Genomic DNA, 15,783 nt, shown 5'->3' on the forward strand with positions numbered 1-15,783 from the left:
GTTATGATATTGTTGACACTAAATGAGAATCAAAAATACCTTATTAATTCCCAGGCAGCATCTTGCATGTTTCTTGATCATGTATCGTTTTGTTTATTGTTGAAATGTGATCAATTAGAAGCAGACGTCATAATTTGCTTGAGTAACATATCAAGACGTGTGCAGTTCTGTTCATTCGAAAACATACAATAACTTTTGCTGCACAGGCGCAGAAGGAACTCAAGCGTAGCCTTTAATTTATGTCCTCTTATTACCCGGATAAGCAGAGAGCCGTTTGTTGTACTGAGGAGGCGGTGCAACAGTAAAAGCGGTCGCACCAGGTACTAAAAAACAACGCACCCTGTGTTTTGTCGCAGGTTTGGTGACGTCCAACAATCGACTAGGTCTGAAGTCTGCGGGACAGGCCTAAACACTTTTCATGTACAACTTGATCTTACTTTTTTTGTACATGCCGTCGTTTCGGTAAACGTACTGGCCGGATATGAACCGATGAAACGCTTTTTCCTGTGATTTGAAGCAAGAACGGACGGAAAGGTTCGCCACCTAGCTCAAGCTACTGCTAGCTGCCAAGAGGGGAAGGAAGTGAGGAGTGAAAAAATGACATCTCGGAGGTAAGCTTGTCTGGAAAACAGTTTTGGCCAGGCTAACGCCAACCCGCCTCTGCAGTTTTGTCCATAAACAACCTTTAAGTGTCCCAACGTTTGTGGAGAAAAAGCAGATGGCATGATGTTAGCTAACATGAAACGTTAGCATACACCGGCGACTGTGCTGTTTTCACACTGTAAACAATGCTATAAAACCAACATAACTTAATTATTGTTTGCGTGACACCAGTTTATGATTGCTATTCATGGCCGTTTATCTAAAAAGTGAACATTTTTTAAGTGACAGAAATGCTCGTGATGTTCATGTTATGTGGCAACATCAACCACAGACCACTATGAGCGCCTTTATGTGCAAGAAGAATGGAGCCCTTCAGCCAAGGCAACTAGAACATGAATTAGAAAATGTAGTTGAAGAACATTGGTGTGTCATAATGGGTCAGCTGTCTGGATGACAACATAACCAGTCACCTCTGTCTACATTCAGGCTTGTATGTAACCTTCTCCCTTGTTCGTGTACCAGGTGGTTTCACCCCAACATCACAGGCGTGGAGGCTGAGAACCTCCTGCTGACTCGTGGCGTGGACGGCAGCTTTTTAGCCAGACCCAGCAAGAGCAACCCAGGAGATTTTACGCTGTCAGTACGGTGGGTGATGATGACATTTGAAACCGGTCTCATATGTTGAATGGTTTCTGTCCTCCGTTTAATTGGCTGGAAATGAGTTCTGTTCATCAAGGCAACCACTTTCTACAGTTGCAAATACGCCAAAACGGGTTTTAAGGCGTAAAAACAATCTTGTGGCCCTCGGTGGAAAAAGTTTGGACACTCCTGCTCTACAGGCTGGTACGGCGCCCATTTTACTGTGTTTTACAGTACATCTAAGACCCAAAACACAGCCAATATAATAGCATCTTATCGTTTCTTCAGCAATAAATGTGTAACATTGCTGAACTGAGTGTGATGAATGCTGTTTAAGATCGGTTAGATTAATTACCTATTAAACTATGAATTATGCAGCAATTTTACATATGCACAGTGTTTCCTACAGGACTGCAGTCTATTTGTGGTGGTGGGTGGCTCTCTAGATCAGGGGTTCTCAAATGGTCTCAATCTGGCACCCACATTTTCCAATGGTCATCAAGTCGCCACCCAGTTTTAGGTCACATTTATTTGTGTTATTTTTTTACACTTATATTTAAGTAATTTACATTTTTTGTATTTATTTATTTATTCTGCCATTTATTTAATTATATATTTATTTTTTAAATACTTGAAGTAGGTCAAACGAGCAAATGTATATTCATTTTTTATTTCCGATGTCTTTTTGTTTTAAACATTAATGCACATAATTACAAGTGCGTTTTCTGTATTTGTAAGGGCGTTTTGTCAAGGAAGTGAGGAAGAACATAACTGCATGCATAAAAAGAATGCATAAATTAAAATTAAGTATCAAAATCGCACTACACAAGACCACAAAATCAGAAATTTCACTTAAACTAAAAAATTGCTTAATTTTACTATAAAAATAAATAAAATACAAGTCAGACATTGGTTGTATATTACATATTTTAATGTATTTTTTTGACTCTCTGTAACCCACCCAGAATGGATCTGCGATCCACTTTTGGGTCCCAAACCACCAGTGGAGAACCACCACTCCAGACGACGTAATCGTCTAATTTGTTTCATGTGCATGTAATATTCATTAACATTGTGCAAAACAAACTGCCGCTTTTTTTTTTTAACTCATTCAGTACCAGAGACGTATTTCTCCGTTTTTATAAACCCGAACGCTTGATCCCAAAGACGCATTTATACGTCTTTTGAGTTTTTTTGCGTGAGAGAAAAATCTGAATACTCACTAAATATCGTGACAAAGTCGCAAAGTTGGAAACACAATCCCTCCTACTATGTGTTCTTCTTGTCTGGAATTCTATTCTCGTCTATAAAAAGCAGAGTTAGGATGCCATCGACTGTACAAAGGTGGAACGACAGTTGTGTTTATGACTGAGGGCCAACAGCGAGGGAACCATTCATTCTCTTACTGACTATGTTTGGTCAGTTAAGCCGACGCTTCTTATTTTGGTCTCACGTTTCCGCTGCCGAGCGTCTCATCTCTCCCTTTCCCCGTGGCGCCAATCAGAGATGAGACGAGCCCCTGCCCCCCACACACGTAATGGCGAGTCGCTGCTCGATGGTTAGACCCGCCACAAGTTCTCCTTTTTTCTTTTACTCAGATGATGTGGGACGGCGACAATGACTCAGCAGCACGCAGGCCGCTGTGTCAGCAAAAAGACAAAAGGCTTTATGTGAACACTCTCAAATGAATATTAATGCAACGCTACACTTTGTGACGGTGACTGCCGTGCCTTCGGGTCACACTTTCAACTCCAAATCCACTTCCTTTTTTTTTTAACACCAAACTTGCTGAAACGCCACCTGACATTTCTTCTAATCATCTTCTCGCCCTGCACTCGATGCTCAAACCCTGCAGGCGGAACGGCGCCGTCACCCACATTAAGATCCAGAACACGGGAGACTACTATGACCTCTACGGCGGGGAGAAGTTTGCCACGCTGGCTGAGCTGGTGCAGTATTACATGGAACACCACGGGCAGCTGAAGGAGAAAAACGGGGACGTCATTGAGCTCAAGTATCCTCTCAACTGTGCCGACCCGACCTCAGAGAGGTGAGCTCGGCTGGCCATGTAAAAGTGAGGCCGACGTATTCATCGGTATGGTCTCATTGGCCACTTCATTAAGGACACCAGTGAATGCCCATACAGAGATAATAATGCTTGTTTTATATCAGATAATATTAATTGTATTTAATTCTGGCTGATCTGTTCTTGCGTCTGTCCTAAGGTGGTTTCACGGTCACTTGTCGGGTCGCGAGGCAGAGAAGCTGCTGACGGAGAAAGGGAAGAACGGCAGCTTCCTGGTCCGGGAGAGTCAGAGCCATCCCGGGGACTTTGTCCTGTCGGTGCGCACGGGCGATGACAAGACGGACACCAGTGACAGCAAACCCAAAGTCACACACGTCATGATCCGCTGCCAGGTGAGCGCACGCCTAATTCCTGCTATACATGTTCTTCCCCGGTCACAACCGCCCTAAAGGCTGATGAACGAGTTAATGAACACCTTCACCAGCGCAGTGAAATGAATCAACAAGCGCCCCCTATTTATCCACCCCCCACACACCCCACCCCCACCACAGACACACACACACACACACACACACACACGTTGTATCGCAACACTGACTATGTACATGACAAAAGTGACATCCCACACCCGATCAGATGCAGCTCATTAGCGTCATTCTGCCTTCTGAAGCATGCGTCTGTTCCCTGCATGCAGCTGCTCATTGCTCACACCAAGATTGTCTGTCTGTTTGTGACAAGATGCATCACTGTAGCCACCGGACAGTCTCACAGATCATTTGGGATTCGGCCCCAGTCATTGGTGTGCATTGTACAGGGTGTCCCTAAAGTCTGTATACAAAGGAAAAAGATACTGTAGATAGTTAATGTATTAATCTCCAAGAGAAGTGTACCGAATTGAAATGTGGAGTTATTGCATGTAGTTCACAGAAATCTTGCAAAGCGCGTCAACAGTGTTTCCCAAAGGACTGTACAGTAGTCCCTCATCACTTCGCACTTTTTGTCACAATTTTCTGGCTTCATTCACTTCAGTTTTAAAAAAAAATATGTTAATAATAGTTAGTGGTTGAATACGGCCTACTAGTAAGAAAAAAAATGCATATTTAAGCAAATTTAATGTATTATTATTATTATTATTATTATTATTATTATTATTATTTTTTTTTACTTTAAGTAATTAAGCATTTTCAAGCATCCATTCATCCATCTTTCACTGCTTTTCCGAGGTCGGTTTGTGGCAGCAGCAGCCTAAGCAGGGAAGCCCAGACTTCACTCTCCCTGGCTACTTTGTCCAGCTCCTCCTGGCGGATCCCGAGGTGTTCCCAGGCCAGTTGAGGGACATAGTCTCTCCAGCATGTCCTGGGTCATCCCCGAAGTCTCCTACTGGTCGGATGTACCCTGACCACCTCCCCAGGGAGGCGTCCGGGAGGCATCCTGACCAGATGCCCGAGCCACCTCATCTGGCTCCTCTCAATGCGGAGAAGTGGTTCTACTCCCAAGTTTCTCCCGGGTGACAGTGCTTCTCACCTTATCTCCTAAGGGAGAGCCCAGCCACCCTATGGAGAAAACAAATTTCGGCTGCTTATACTCACAATCTTGTCCATTCCTTCACTACCCAAAGCCCATGATCATACGTGAGGGTAGGAGCGTAGGTAGATACAATTCTAGGGCGCTATGAGTTTCGGAATGGCGGACAGAATCGCGGAATTGCCCGAAAAAAACATAATCTACTGTTAAACGCAGACTCTCGCATAAATTCACATAAAGTAAATGAAATGCTGTCATCAAGGGAAAGAACATTTATGTGGGGAAGTATTTCCCTGGCGGACCCCTCAATCAGGACAGAATCTCATCACAAACGCTAACCATCCTCCCGAACTAAACATGCTGATACGGCGGCCTGAAACACCGGCGAAAGTTGGCAAAAAATCTTTGAAACTCCTTTCTTACAGAGCGTGAATGGAAGCTAGCGGGGTCAGCCTAGTTTAGCAGAGCATGCAAGCGCGGCTGTGTGTGTGTGTGTGTGTGTGTGTGTGTGTGCGCGTGTGTGCACGCGCTCGTCTCAGTTTGTATGAGGTGTTTACACCGTGTTCGTGTTTTACCGCTTGTTAATCTAATCTTTTACGATGTCCGCTGACATCGTACAAGTCCTGATTGAAATAAGGACGAGAGGCACGTTTATTCTTGCACCCAGCTCATCTTAACCGTCAACAGACATTCTCTACACACACAACACACTTCCGGCCTTCAAAATAAGAGTGCTGTTTGCCACATGCTCTCTGATTGTGTAAACAAAATGAATCTGTCATAAAAATACATCACATTAATGACGCAATTGGAATTGCATTCCTGACTGCGTCTTCCTTAACCACGAGGGATTTTGTAGCGATGTGAGCAGAGGCTGATATCCTATTAGAAAAGTTAGCCAAGCTACATCTGTCTCTGAATCACTGTGCAAAATTGGCCCATGATGTATATTGCATTAATAAATGTAGGAGTTTATGTGCATTTAATGTAGACATTTTATTCACTAACCCAAAACGCACGCACTCTTTGCTGGTAAAACAAGTGTAAAAGGTAAAAAAACGGAACTCTAAAAAATGTAAATGCAATTTAGGAAAAAATAAAACAGATTTCATAGGGCGATATAATTATAGTTGCCCCTCGCTAGATGGTGTTTTTCCAAAAGTTATTTAATAAATCATCGTTGTTTTGTGGAAGAATACAACCTATTATTAGTACAAAATGCATTTTTAAGCAAATTGTACTTATTGGCCTAAATTAAGCATTTTCAAGTATAAAAATGGCTAAATGATTTAACGAATTGAACGAAAATACAAATACAAGGCATAAGAAGCATTCTTTAATTGTGAATGTAGTATTTCTACATTGGCCACTAAGTGTCAGTGTTCAGTGAGACAGGCACTAGAATCCTCACTAAGGTTCCGTCAGGAACACATTTACTGTGACACTGCTCAAGCAGGAGTTTTATTTACGTCTTACATGGCTTATTTACTGTTATTTTTTCCACTATATTGTGTAAAACGAGTGTTAAGTCATTTAAAGCCGCAAGGAAATACGCTGCAAGTACACTGTCCAGGAAAAAATGTATCTTGTTATCGCAAATATGTCTTATTTTTGCTGATTATGTCTATTATTTGGGGTAATACAAATCTAAAGGTGACTATAGGAGTGTTATTTCATATCTTGGGTGCTCTAATAATGTTTAAAACCATATTGAGAAGATTGTAAACAGGTTTTCTACGCCATAACTACGAAAATAATAATATGAAAATAATATTTATTAATATTGAATCATACTTTGCGGAAATTCACTTATCGGGGTCGGGTCTGGAACAATAAACCATGATAGATGAGGGATGACTGTATAAGGCATTCAGAAGATTCATGAAAAGACATCTGGGTGATATATATAGTAAAGTATTCTACACTGGTCACTGGGTATCCATGTTGCTAAAAGTGAATCAAGGAAGTGTACAGTATATACAATTGAGCTGCATTGACGCACAATGTGAACTTCGAAGTATTTGCGGGTTCTTTTCCAGTTTTTTTTTGTGTGTGTGTCAATAATCTCGCCTCATTGGAACGTTTTTTGAAATTATTGGTTACCTGCGCTATTTTTAATGTTATCGGTATGACGTCGTAATTCCTCTCTTATTGGTCCGATAATTATTGTATCGATAATGTGCACCCTTATTAATACTGTTGAGAAATTAAAGTTTATTGCTTTTGATATGGTGTACTCGAATTATTATGGCATATATTGTCATTACATTAATGGAATAAATGGTCTCAAAATAATGTTTACAGTAACATTGTTTATATATAATTAATTTGTAAGACAATTATCATCCAGCAAAATTTGTTATTGTGACAGGCCTAGGTGAGACACACAAGCACCAGACTTAATCGCCGGAACAACAGGCTTTTATTGCAGGTTTGAGGTATCTCACAACAGGCACAATAATCCCAAACACGGACTGCTGTTGACGTAACTTCCTGTCCTGAATGGGACACTGATGGAGATAATCGTGGTACACTGAAATACCAAGTAGAGCACTTTGAACTCAGGATGTTATGTATTTTTGTATTATATATGAGCTCCCACATTGACCTTGATGTGTCCTCCTCCAGCATGACCTCAAGTACGATGTGGGCGGGGGCGAGAAGTTTGACTCCCTCACGGACCTGGTGGAGCACTACAAGAAGAACCCCATGGTGGAGACACTCGGCACCGTGCTCCAGCTCAAGCAGGTACTTTTTGTTTGAGGCGTTTTGAGTCCCCCTAGGGACTTCCCAGTGGGTTCAGTGTCCTCCTTCCCGCCCTCGCAGCCCCTCAACACTACTCGCATCAACGCCGCAGAGATCGAAAGTCGAGTTCGGGAGCTGAGCAAGCTGGCAGAGGCCACAGACAAGGTCAAGCAAGGCTTTTGGGAAGAATTTGAGGTGAGTTTATTCTGATTAAGTCTCTCTGGCGTGTCTGTGAATGTCTTTGACTGTCCTGTCCACTCCCACACAGACCTTACAGCAGCAGGAGTGCAAGCTACTCTACAGCCGCAAAGAAGGCCAGAGGGCCGAGAACAAGAACAAGAACAGATACAAGAACATTCTGCCTTGTAAGTCTGACAATCAGGACTCATTCTGAATTGTTTTTTTTTTTTTTTTTAATGGCTCCTGATCGTTTCCTCCCCCCAGTCGACCACACGCGGGCGGTACTGAACGACGGCGACCCCAACGAGCCCGGCTCTGACTACATCAACGCCAATATCATCATGGTAGTATCGACTAGCATGGTAAACGACCTTCAGCCCCACGACACACACACGATCGCTACCATTGACCGCAAAGGCATCAATGGTGTGCTTTTTCTTAAGCCGGACCTGGACTCCAAGTGTAACACCACCAAGGTGAAGAAGTCCTACATCGCCACTCAGGGCTGCCTGCAGAACACCATCAGTGACTTCTGGAGGATGGTGTTCCAGGAGAACTCTCGAGTCATCGTCATGACCACCAAGGAGGTGGAGAGAGGAAAGGTGAGAGAACTAGTTTGGACCCTGGACAGGTTCTACAGTGTCAGTGTTTCCCATACATTGATTTATCTGTGGCGGCCCACCACAAATAGATTGGGCGCTACCTGTTTGCCCTCATATTGACATTATAACGTGAATGTAGCTCTGTCATACGAGGAGTGTTCCAACTTTTCACTTCTGATACAATGCCGATGTCAACCTGATCTGATATCAACATGAATCATACATACTTTCATTACTCATTTTGTATGAGGTATGAGGAAAAAGTCACTTTGTCACTCACAGGCAGTTCCATCTTGTTTGTGACATTAAAAAAAAAAAAGCGTCTTTTTTGCTCACTCTTTGTCTCCCACAGTGTCCATAAAAATGACATGCACATGCACCCTGGTCTGTTATGCCAATTAGACGGCATCATCTCACCCCCGCTACCACAGATAGATTGCAGTCCTGTGGGCAACACTGAGTGTGCACCTCCAACATATGACAAGCTAATTGGAATGTTCTCTCTGCTAGAGGAAAAAAACGTTTATTTTGCGCTTGATGTTGCGTCCCAACAGAGTAAATGCGTCAAGTACTGGCCCGACATGTCGGCTCTGAAGGAGTACGGCGCCATGCGTGTTCGCAACGTCAGAGAGACGGCGGCACATGACTACATCCTCCGAGAGCTCAAACTGTCTAAAGTAGGCCAGGTAACTTCTTCGGGTTTTTTATTTTTATATATATATATATATATATATATATAAACATCACCACTGAGATTTTGATGACGTTTGCAGGGCAACACAGAGCGTACAGTCTGGCAGTACCACTTCAGGGCGTGGCCCGACCACGGCGTCCCGACGGACCCCGGCGGCGTTCTGGACTTCCTGGAGGAGGTCAACCTGAAGCAGGAGAGCATCCTGGATGCGGGGCCCATAGCGGTTCACTGCAGGTACACAACAAACACACACTTGACCCACCCGGACGCCACACGGCGGGCGCACTAACATGCCGTGCTTCTGCCGGTCAGCGCTGGGATCGGGCGGACGGGGACGTTCATCGTGATCGACATCCTCATCGACGTCATCAGGGAAAAAGGTGAGTCTCGTGCGGGCATCAGGCACGACGGCTTGGGTGTGAGGCGTGACACGGTGTTGTCTGTGTTGTGCAGGGGTGGACTGTGACATCGACGTGCCCAAGACCATCCAGATGGTGCGCTCACAGCGCTCGGGGATGGTGCAGACGGAGGCGCAGTACCGCTTCATCTACATGGCTGTGCAGCACTACATCGAGACGCTGCAGAGGCGCATCGTGGAGGAGCAGGTGTGTCACCTTTACAAATACCACAATGACTTGATTTCAAAGAAGCCATTTACCCAGCTAAGGTCCACAACTTTCTGAATTGGTAATTGAGTATCGCACAGGCTCCCTTCAAGAGTCTTGTCACATGACACTGGTGTCATTCATCTTTGTTTGGATGCAGAAAAGTAAAATCAAAGGTCGCGAGTACACCAACATCAAGTACTCGTTGTCTGACCTGACGGGAGGAGAGCAGAGCCCGTTGCCTCCGTGCACGCCTCTTCCAACGCCCACCTGCACAGAGTAAGTCACCTCCTGTCCGCACGTTCCCCCGTTCTTCACGCTTTGCTGACGGGCGTATCCTTATGTGTGGATAGGATGAGGGAGGACAACTCCCGAGTGTACGAGAATGTGGGCCTGATGCAGCAGCAGAAGAGCTTCAGATGAGACTCGCCTTCGACCCTTTCCCGGTCCTTCTGCTGGTTCCACGTGAGTGCTGCCGTCGATGCCGCCGCTCTTGCAGGACATTTCGCAGCCGCCGTGACTGACCGGATTCTCCTCGTAGGACCCTGACGCCCCGACCGTTTCTTCGATAGTGACGGAACAACGGACAAACACGACAACAGTACAACGCCGGAGAGCGCCTCGTCCCGTTCTCGCTCTCGCCAAACCACTGTGATCCTCACGCCGGCCTCTGAGAGGCGCCAAATCCCCAACGAAAGAAAGCGCAGTCTGGATTTAGCTGTAGTCAGCGCTGGGAAGACCAAGCGCCGAAACATCAACTTCATCCTCCATTTTTTTCCCCCTTTTTTTACGAATTAACTAAAGCTAAATATGTAGATTGTAGAGTGACCAGAGAAAGTTTTGTGCCAACATCTCATCGTCCACTTAAAAGGTCAATGCGGGTGCTGAGGGAGACGTTTCCGAGGCAAAAGTTTGATTATTGGCGTCGTAGAACGTAAAAACACGCGTACGCTTTCACTGACATCGCCGCAACTGCCTTGACGAGAAACATGCGTCCTCTCGCAACGTCGCCGCCTCAACTCGAATGTCCTTCATGTCGCAGCGGTCACGCCTCGCCTGATTGCCTGCGCTCATCGTCCAATTAAGAGTTCTGAGATGTCCACATTGAGATTCCTCCTCGTGGCTGCCAAAACAGCACAAACAAAACAAAACAAGTTTCATGTTAACTTTGAAGTGCAGAATACATGTGTCTTGTGTTAAACAACAATTGCCTTTCGTGAACTGTTGCCTCCTTTGAGCACCGCCGCGTGGTCGTCACAGGCGGGGTCAAAGGTGAACGAGAAGCCTGATATCACTGGCGATTAGCTTAGCTTAGCATAAGCCCGAGAGATAACCGTTTTGAAGATAACATGAACATGGTTGCAGTGTGCTGCAGGCGTCGTCCATTAGCCGCAATGCTGTTACCATGGAGATGTTTACTGCCCCGGAAAAACACTAACCCTATAAGACCATGAACACTATTTTTAATAAACTCTATCAAGTGTGTCATGTTCAAAGGGAGACTGGAATATTCACTCCAGGAAGCGTGGAGAAATCTCTGTGGAATGTAAAATGAAAGGTTGTCTTGTTGGCGTCTGAGCATAGCCAGACAGACGAGGGATGCAAACTCTGCATTTCCTGTTTCACAATAAAAGCCCAGTGTCTTCTAATGCGACGCTGCAGCTGCCATGTAGCTCCATGGCTCACCGGTGCCTCTTAAGGAACTTCATGGTATTACAAGATGTGGCAATCAGGCTAAAATACCTGTACATGGTGGGGGGGGTGCAGAACTGCTTTATGCTAAGCTAATTTAACTGGTGCTGTCAGTTTTCTCCTGTAAAGGTCTGACCAGACTGATGGCTTGGACTTCCCGTCCGCCATCTGATGTTTCCGCTCATTTCAAACGTGGCCTCAAGATTTCTCATGTCGAGCCTTTGCGACGTGCTCACGTCCGCTCACCGTCACCGCACCTTGGAGTGCGGCTGAAGCGCCCCCTCCCCACCGCCGCCGTACGTTCTAACCCCCATCAACGGGGATGATTACACGTGTCGCGGCGTGCTATAGCTTGTAGATCATGATAGGCCCCGCCCACATTAACCATAACACGTCGGTGCACAGACGTGCCTTTTGTGCGACCACACTTGTCTTTAGTGCCCCCTCCGCCCAACCCCCATTCCATCACTCGGGCGTGACTCTTTGACCCCCAGAAGCAAACAAAAGTCTATTTTTGAAGGTGTATATTGTACATGAGCAGAATGTACTTAGCAGAAATAACATATCTACTTGCCAATAAGATAAAGTGTATGTATATGCATCGTGTCCTCTCTTGGCGGCACGAAACAGAGTTTATAAAAAAAAAAAAAATGCAGTTAACCACGTTAACGTCCTCACTAAGAATAAATGGCGAGCTCATGCCTCATTTCACTACTGTGTCTTTTATTTTGTTGTTAGCAGCAGGAAGATTTCTTAATAAAACAATGCAGTGTATTCCAAAGGTGGTGTAATGATGACATTGTCTAATGTGGATAACTAACTGGCCATGATGCGTTTGCGTGTAGTTGGAATGGACGCCGTAGGAGAGAGGAGTCACGTTGTGGGAGACACAAAGTGAGTAAAAAAAAAAAAAAAACAAGAAAAGCACAACAAATACAGTCGTCCCTCTCTACATCGCGCCCTCACTTTGCGTTTTTTCAAAAATGAATTACTAAATGATCGCTGCTTTGTGGTTGAATAAGGCCTATTCGTACAAAAAATATGCATGTTGAAGCAAATTGTACTTATTCTTGGTCGACAGTAAGCATTTTCAAGCATGAAAATGTCTAAATGAACTAAAATACAAATACAAGGCAGAAGAGGCGTTCTAATTGTGAATGTAGTATTCTACATTGGCCTCTAGGTGTCAGTAATTGTTCGGTGAGACGAGCACCACCAGACGTGATCGCCAGAAAAGGCATTTATTGCAGGTTTAAATGATCTCACAACAGGCACAATAAGAACGTAATCACAATAATAACATGGGCTACTGTACTGTACCATAACTCATGACAACCTAAAACTCAACGACGTCACTTCCTATTCTCCACACATCTGTCTGCCCGCCACTAAGATCCCCAACCTTTTTTGACCCACAGACCAGCTTGTGTTCCCACAAATCTCCCGCGGACGGGGGGTCCGCACATTATAGCTATCTACTTTATCTTATTTATGATGTATTGTGTAAAACTAAGACATGAATAACATCAAATTAAAAGCACAGAATGAATGCCGACCCACCATCCACCAGTTCAAGTTCCAGCCAAGTTTTTCCAGAGAGATGATTACATCGTGTTTGACGTGTGTGGTAAGAGGCAGTGTTGCTAGCATGAATTAACTTGAGACAAATGTGCACATTAGCACTCAATAAGTCATCAAAACTTACCTTTATGCATTCCCACATAGTATCAGCATTTGACACCAAATATGAGGTGAAAGAAAAATGGTAAAAATACAGTAGTAGTCTATCTGTGCGGCATGAGATAAAGTTAGCACACGCACAATGGACATGCGTCAAGTGAGACGGATGTAACAGAGAGAATCCGGCCACTTTTCAAAATAAAACTAAATTAAAAAATGAAATAATGGAATTATCTTTTCTTTCTGTGCGGCCCGGTACCAAATGACCCACGGCCCAGGGGTTGGGGACCACTACCCTAGGGAACACATTTTGATGGCTTAAATGGCTTACAGTATTCACCCTTATTATGTCTACTATAATGGTTAATAAGAGTGTACAGCCATTTAAAGCAGCCATTACAATACATTGATGAGGCGGTAGCCACTGCAGGAAGTACACTGTCCAGAAAAAAACAACACGGAACTGCTAACTGTTGTCTTATTTATGTCAAATATGTCTTATTTTCTCTTATTTTGTCTACTATATTGGGTAATAGGAGTGTAAAGGTAATATAGGGGTGTTATTTATTGTCTAGAGGGCTTTAATGTTTAACATTACGAAAATATTTCATATATTAATATTGAATCCTACTTGACTCATCACCAGTTAACCGCGATAAACGAGGGACGACTGTATGTTTACAAGTACAAATAAGCTTTCTTCTGCTGCTTCTTTTTGTGCGTATGAGGTGTTAACAAGCCAACTGTCCTGTTATGTGTTTATGAGTGATGTGGCGGTCCAAATGTATTTGTGGCGAGCCGCCACAAATAAATAAATGAATGTATGGGAAAACAATGCAAGGAGAGCAGATGTCGCAGCACTAAATCCTATTTTGTGTTCCCCTCCTAATGCCGTTATCTTCATGAAAAGGTCTCGCCCGCGTCGCTGCTGGCCATGTCTCCTCTTGTCCAGTCACCCGGCGCCCCCAACCACCCCCTCGCTTGTTATTTCTACCCGACAGCTTCCTTTGCAACAATGTCAAACTTAAATCTAACATGAGCTCTCTTTGCTTGTTTGTTTTTGCTTCCACTGGGAGCTCATTTCAGCTCTCAGGTCCTCCAGGGAGGACACACGGAAGTGACGCTTCACCAATTACATACAAATATTGGTATAGGAAATAATGTAAGTCAAAATCATCTGTTCCAGTGTCAAGCTGTGGCCTTCATAAAAGCAAAGAGCAATGTTTTCAGTCACATTTTAAGATGAAGTGTCTGTTAATAGTAGAAAAATGTGTAACAAGTGAATTCATGTATGAACTCTGCTATGTTGACGTATTTCTAATATTGTCATTGTGCATGTGTAATCTGGTGGCCAGTGCTTGGTTTGCTGCCCCCGGGTGGCCAAAAGAGGAAGTCTGTTTTTAAATCCGCTGCATTTAATTCTTCCCGTCCTTGCACTGGTCTCGAAAGGCCCCCCAGGAGAGTTTTTGTTGGATCGGCCAAAGGACAGTGGCAGGCCAACACCACGGCCAGCCGAGATACGACTTGATGTGTTGTGACATCCGCGCAGTCCACACACACACACACACGTGACTGACCTCCCGCTGGGCGTGCACGTCATTAATTTGGCATTTATCCGTCATTTGTCATCAGCTGCGCTACCCGTCTCTGTCACTTTTCCGTCTTTTTGAAATGCTGAAAATGGCGTTTGCTGAGCTGCAGCGAATAAAGACGTCAGCACCTTTTCGCTAATGGCCTCTATTGATGACTTGATTGACTGATTGATGTGCCAGCTGATCAATACGTCCTGGTGCGGCGAGACAGCAGCAGGCTTTTGTTGTACTTGCTTGTTGTGCTAATGCTAACCAGCCCAATTTTGTGTTTAGTTACGCATCTAACAGTGTTCCGCTTCTCTTTATACTTGTATGACATTTAAGAGTATTTGCAAAGTAAAGCAATGTAAGAATTTCCCTTATTTTTCATCAAAATGTCCCTTGTTTAAAATGCAAACGTCAACATAGACATGTCCGTGCCGCTAGGGGGCAGCAGCAGCAGTCTTTGGTGGTGACCGTCAAGTGTTTTTCATGTTTGCTCAAGCTTTAATGGCCTGCTGGGTCACGTTAAAGTTCACTTCATGCATCAAAGTGCTGCTCTTAGTCTTTTTTAGGGACCCAACATAAAGACTAACAGCTCGTGTCTTTGTTGCTCCACTGACCCTCATTGAAGTTGGCTTCAGGTGAACTCGGCGATTTGCTGAATAGCAACAATGACATCATGGTTAAGACCAATTGGATTTGTATTGTACTGCACATAATACTCACACGCAGCTGTTCGCCTTGGGGCGCCAACACGAAGCAAAAATAGACGAGGGGAAAAGTATTGGTGTGCGCACGCACTGGACACTCCATTAGGTACACCTTTGACAGACAGACACTAAAAATAATGACAACTTTTGATTGACACTCTTTTTATTGTGCTTGTACAAGTACTCTATCACTCGCACAGATGGTAGGTGGCCGCACCATTTCATTACAGTACTTGTGTATTCGCAGTGTATTACTCGTGGAGTGGCTGTGTACTAATTATTCAGGAACTGTATACTACTTGTGTAGTTGCGCTGTGTAATAGCTATTTACTACTTGTGTAGTAGTGGCTGTGTGCTACTCATGTAGTCGCTGTGTACTACTTGTGTAGTTCAATGTGTAATAGCTGTTTACTACTTAGGAAGTAGCTGTGTACTACTTGTGTAGTTGCTATACGGAATAGTTATTTACTATTTAGGTGGTAGCTGTGTACTGCTTATGTAGTGGCTGT

The 15,783-nt window shown here is 44.2% G+C and overlaps 1 protein-coding gene across 2 annotated transcripts; it reads left to right on the forward strand.

Annotated features, from left to right (window-relative positions):
* The first annotated feature begins 318 nt into the window (after positions 1-318).
* Positions 319-12,084, forward strand: ptpn11a (protein tyrosine phosphatase non-receptor type 11a). 2 transcript variants are annotated; one of them, XM_054757691.1, is made up of 16 exons: positions 323-611; positions 1,126-1,248; positions 3,098-3,292; positions 3,468-3,660; positions 7,421-7,540; positions 7,619-7,732; positions 7,806-7,902; positions 7,982-8,079; positions 8,161-8,319; positions 8,874-9,005; positions 9,093-9,247; positions 9,326-9,393; positions 9,467-9,618; positions 9,779-9,897; positions 9,972-10,083; positions 10,160-12,084. In XM_054757691.1, exons 1-15 carry the CDS (start codon positions 598-600, stop codon positions 10,039-10,041), a joined length of 1,809 nt encoding a protein of 602 aa, XP_054613666.1. In that variant the 5' UTR covers positions 323-597; the 3' UTR covers positions 10,042-10,083; positions 10,160-12,084. The 2 variants fall into 2 exon arrangements, with proteins under 2 accessions (XP_054613665.1, XP_054613666.1); XM_054757690.1 differs by having other exon boundaries at positions 319-611; positions 7,982-8,319.
* The last annotated feature ends 3,699 nt before the right edge of the window (positions 12,085-15,783 follow it).

Source organism: Dunckerocampus dactyliophorus, chromosome 17 (assembly GCF_027744805.1).
Source record: "Dunckerocampus dactyliophorus isolate RoL2022-P2 chromosome 17, RoL_Ddac_1.1, whole genome shotgun sequence".
Classification (NCBI taxonomy): Eukaryota; Metazoa; Chordata; class Actinopteri; order Syngnathiformes; family Syngnathidae; genus Dunckerocampus; species Dunckerocampus dactyliophorus.

Coding starts and splice junctions, on each gene's coding strand:
- ptpn11a (XM_054757690.1), top strand. Junction 7,903..7,981: donor ATACAAGAACATTCTGCCTT/GTAAGTCTGACA, acceptor TCCTCCCCCCAG/TCGACCACACGCGGGCGGTA. Junction 9,898..9,971: donor CCAACGCCCACCTGCACAGA/GTAAGTCACCTC, acceptor ATGTGTGGATAG/GATGAGGGAGGACAACTCCC.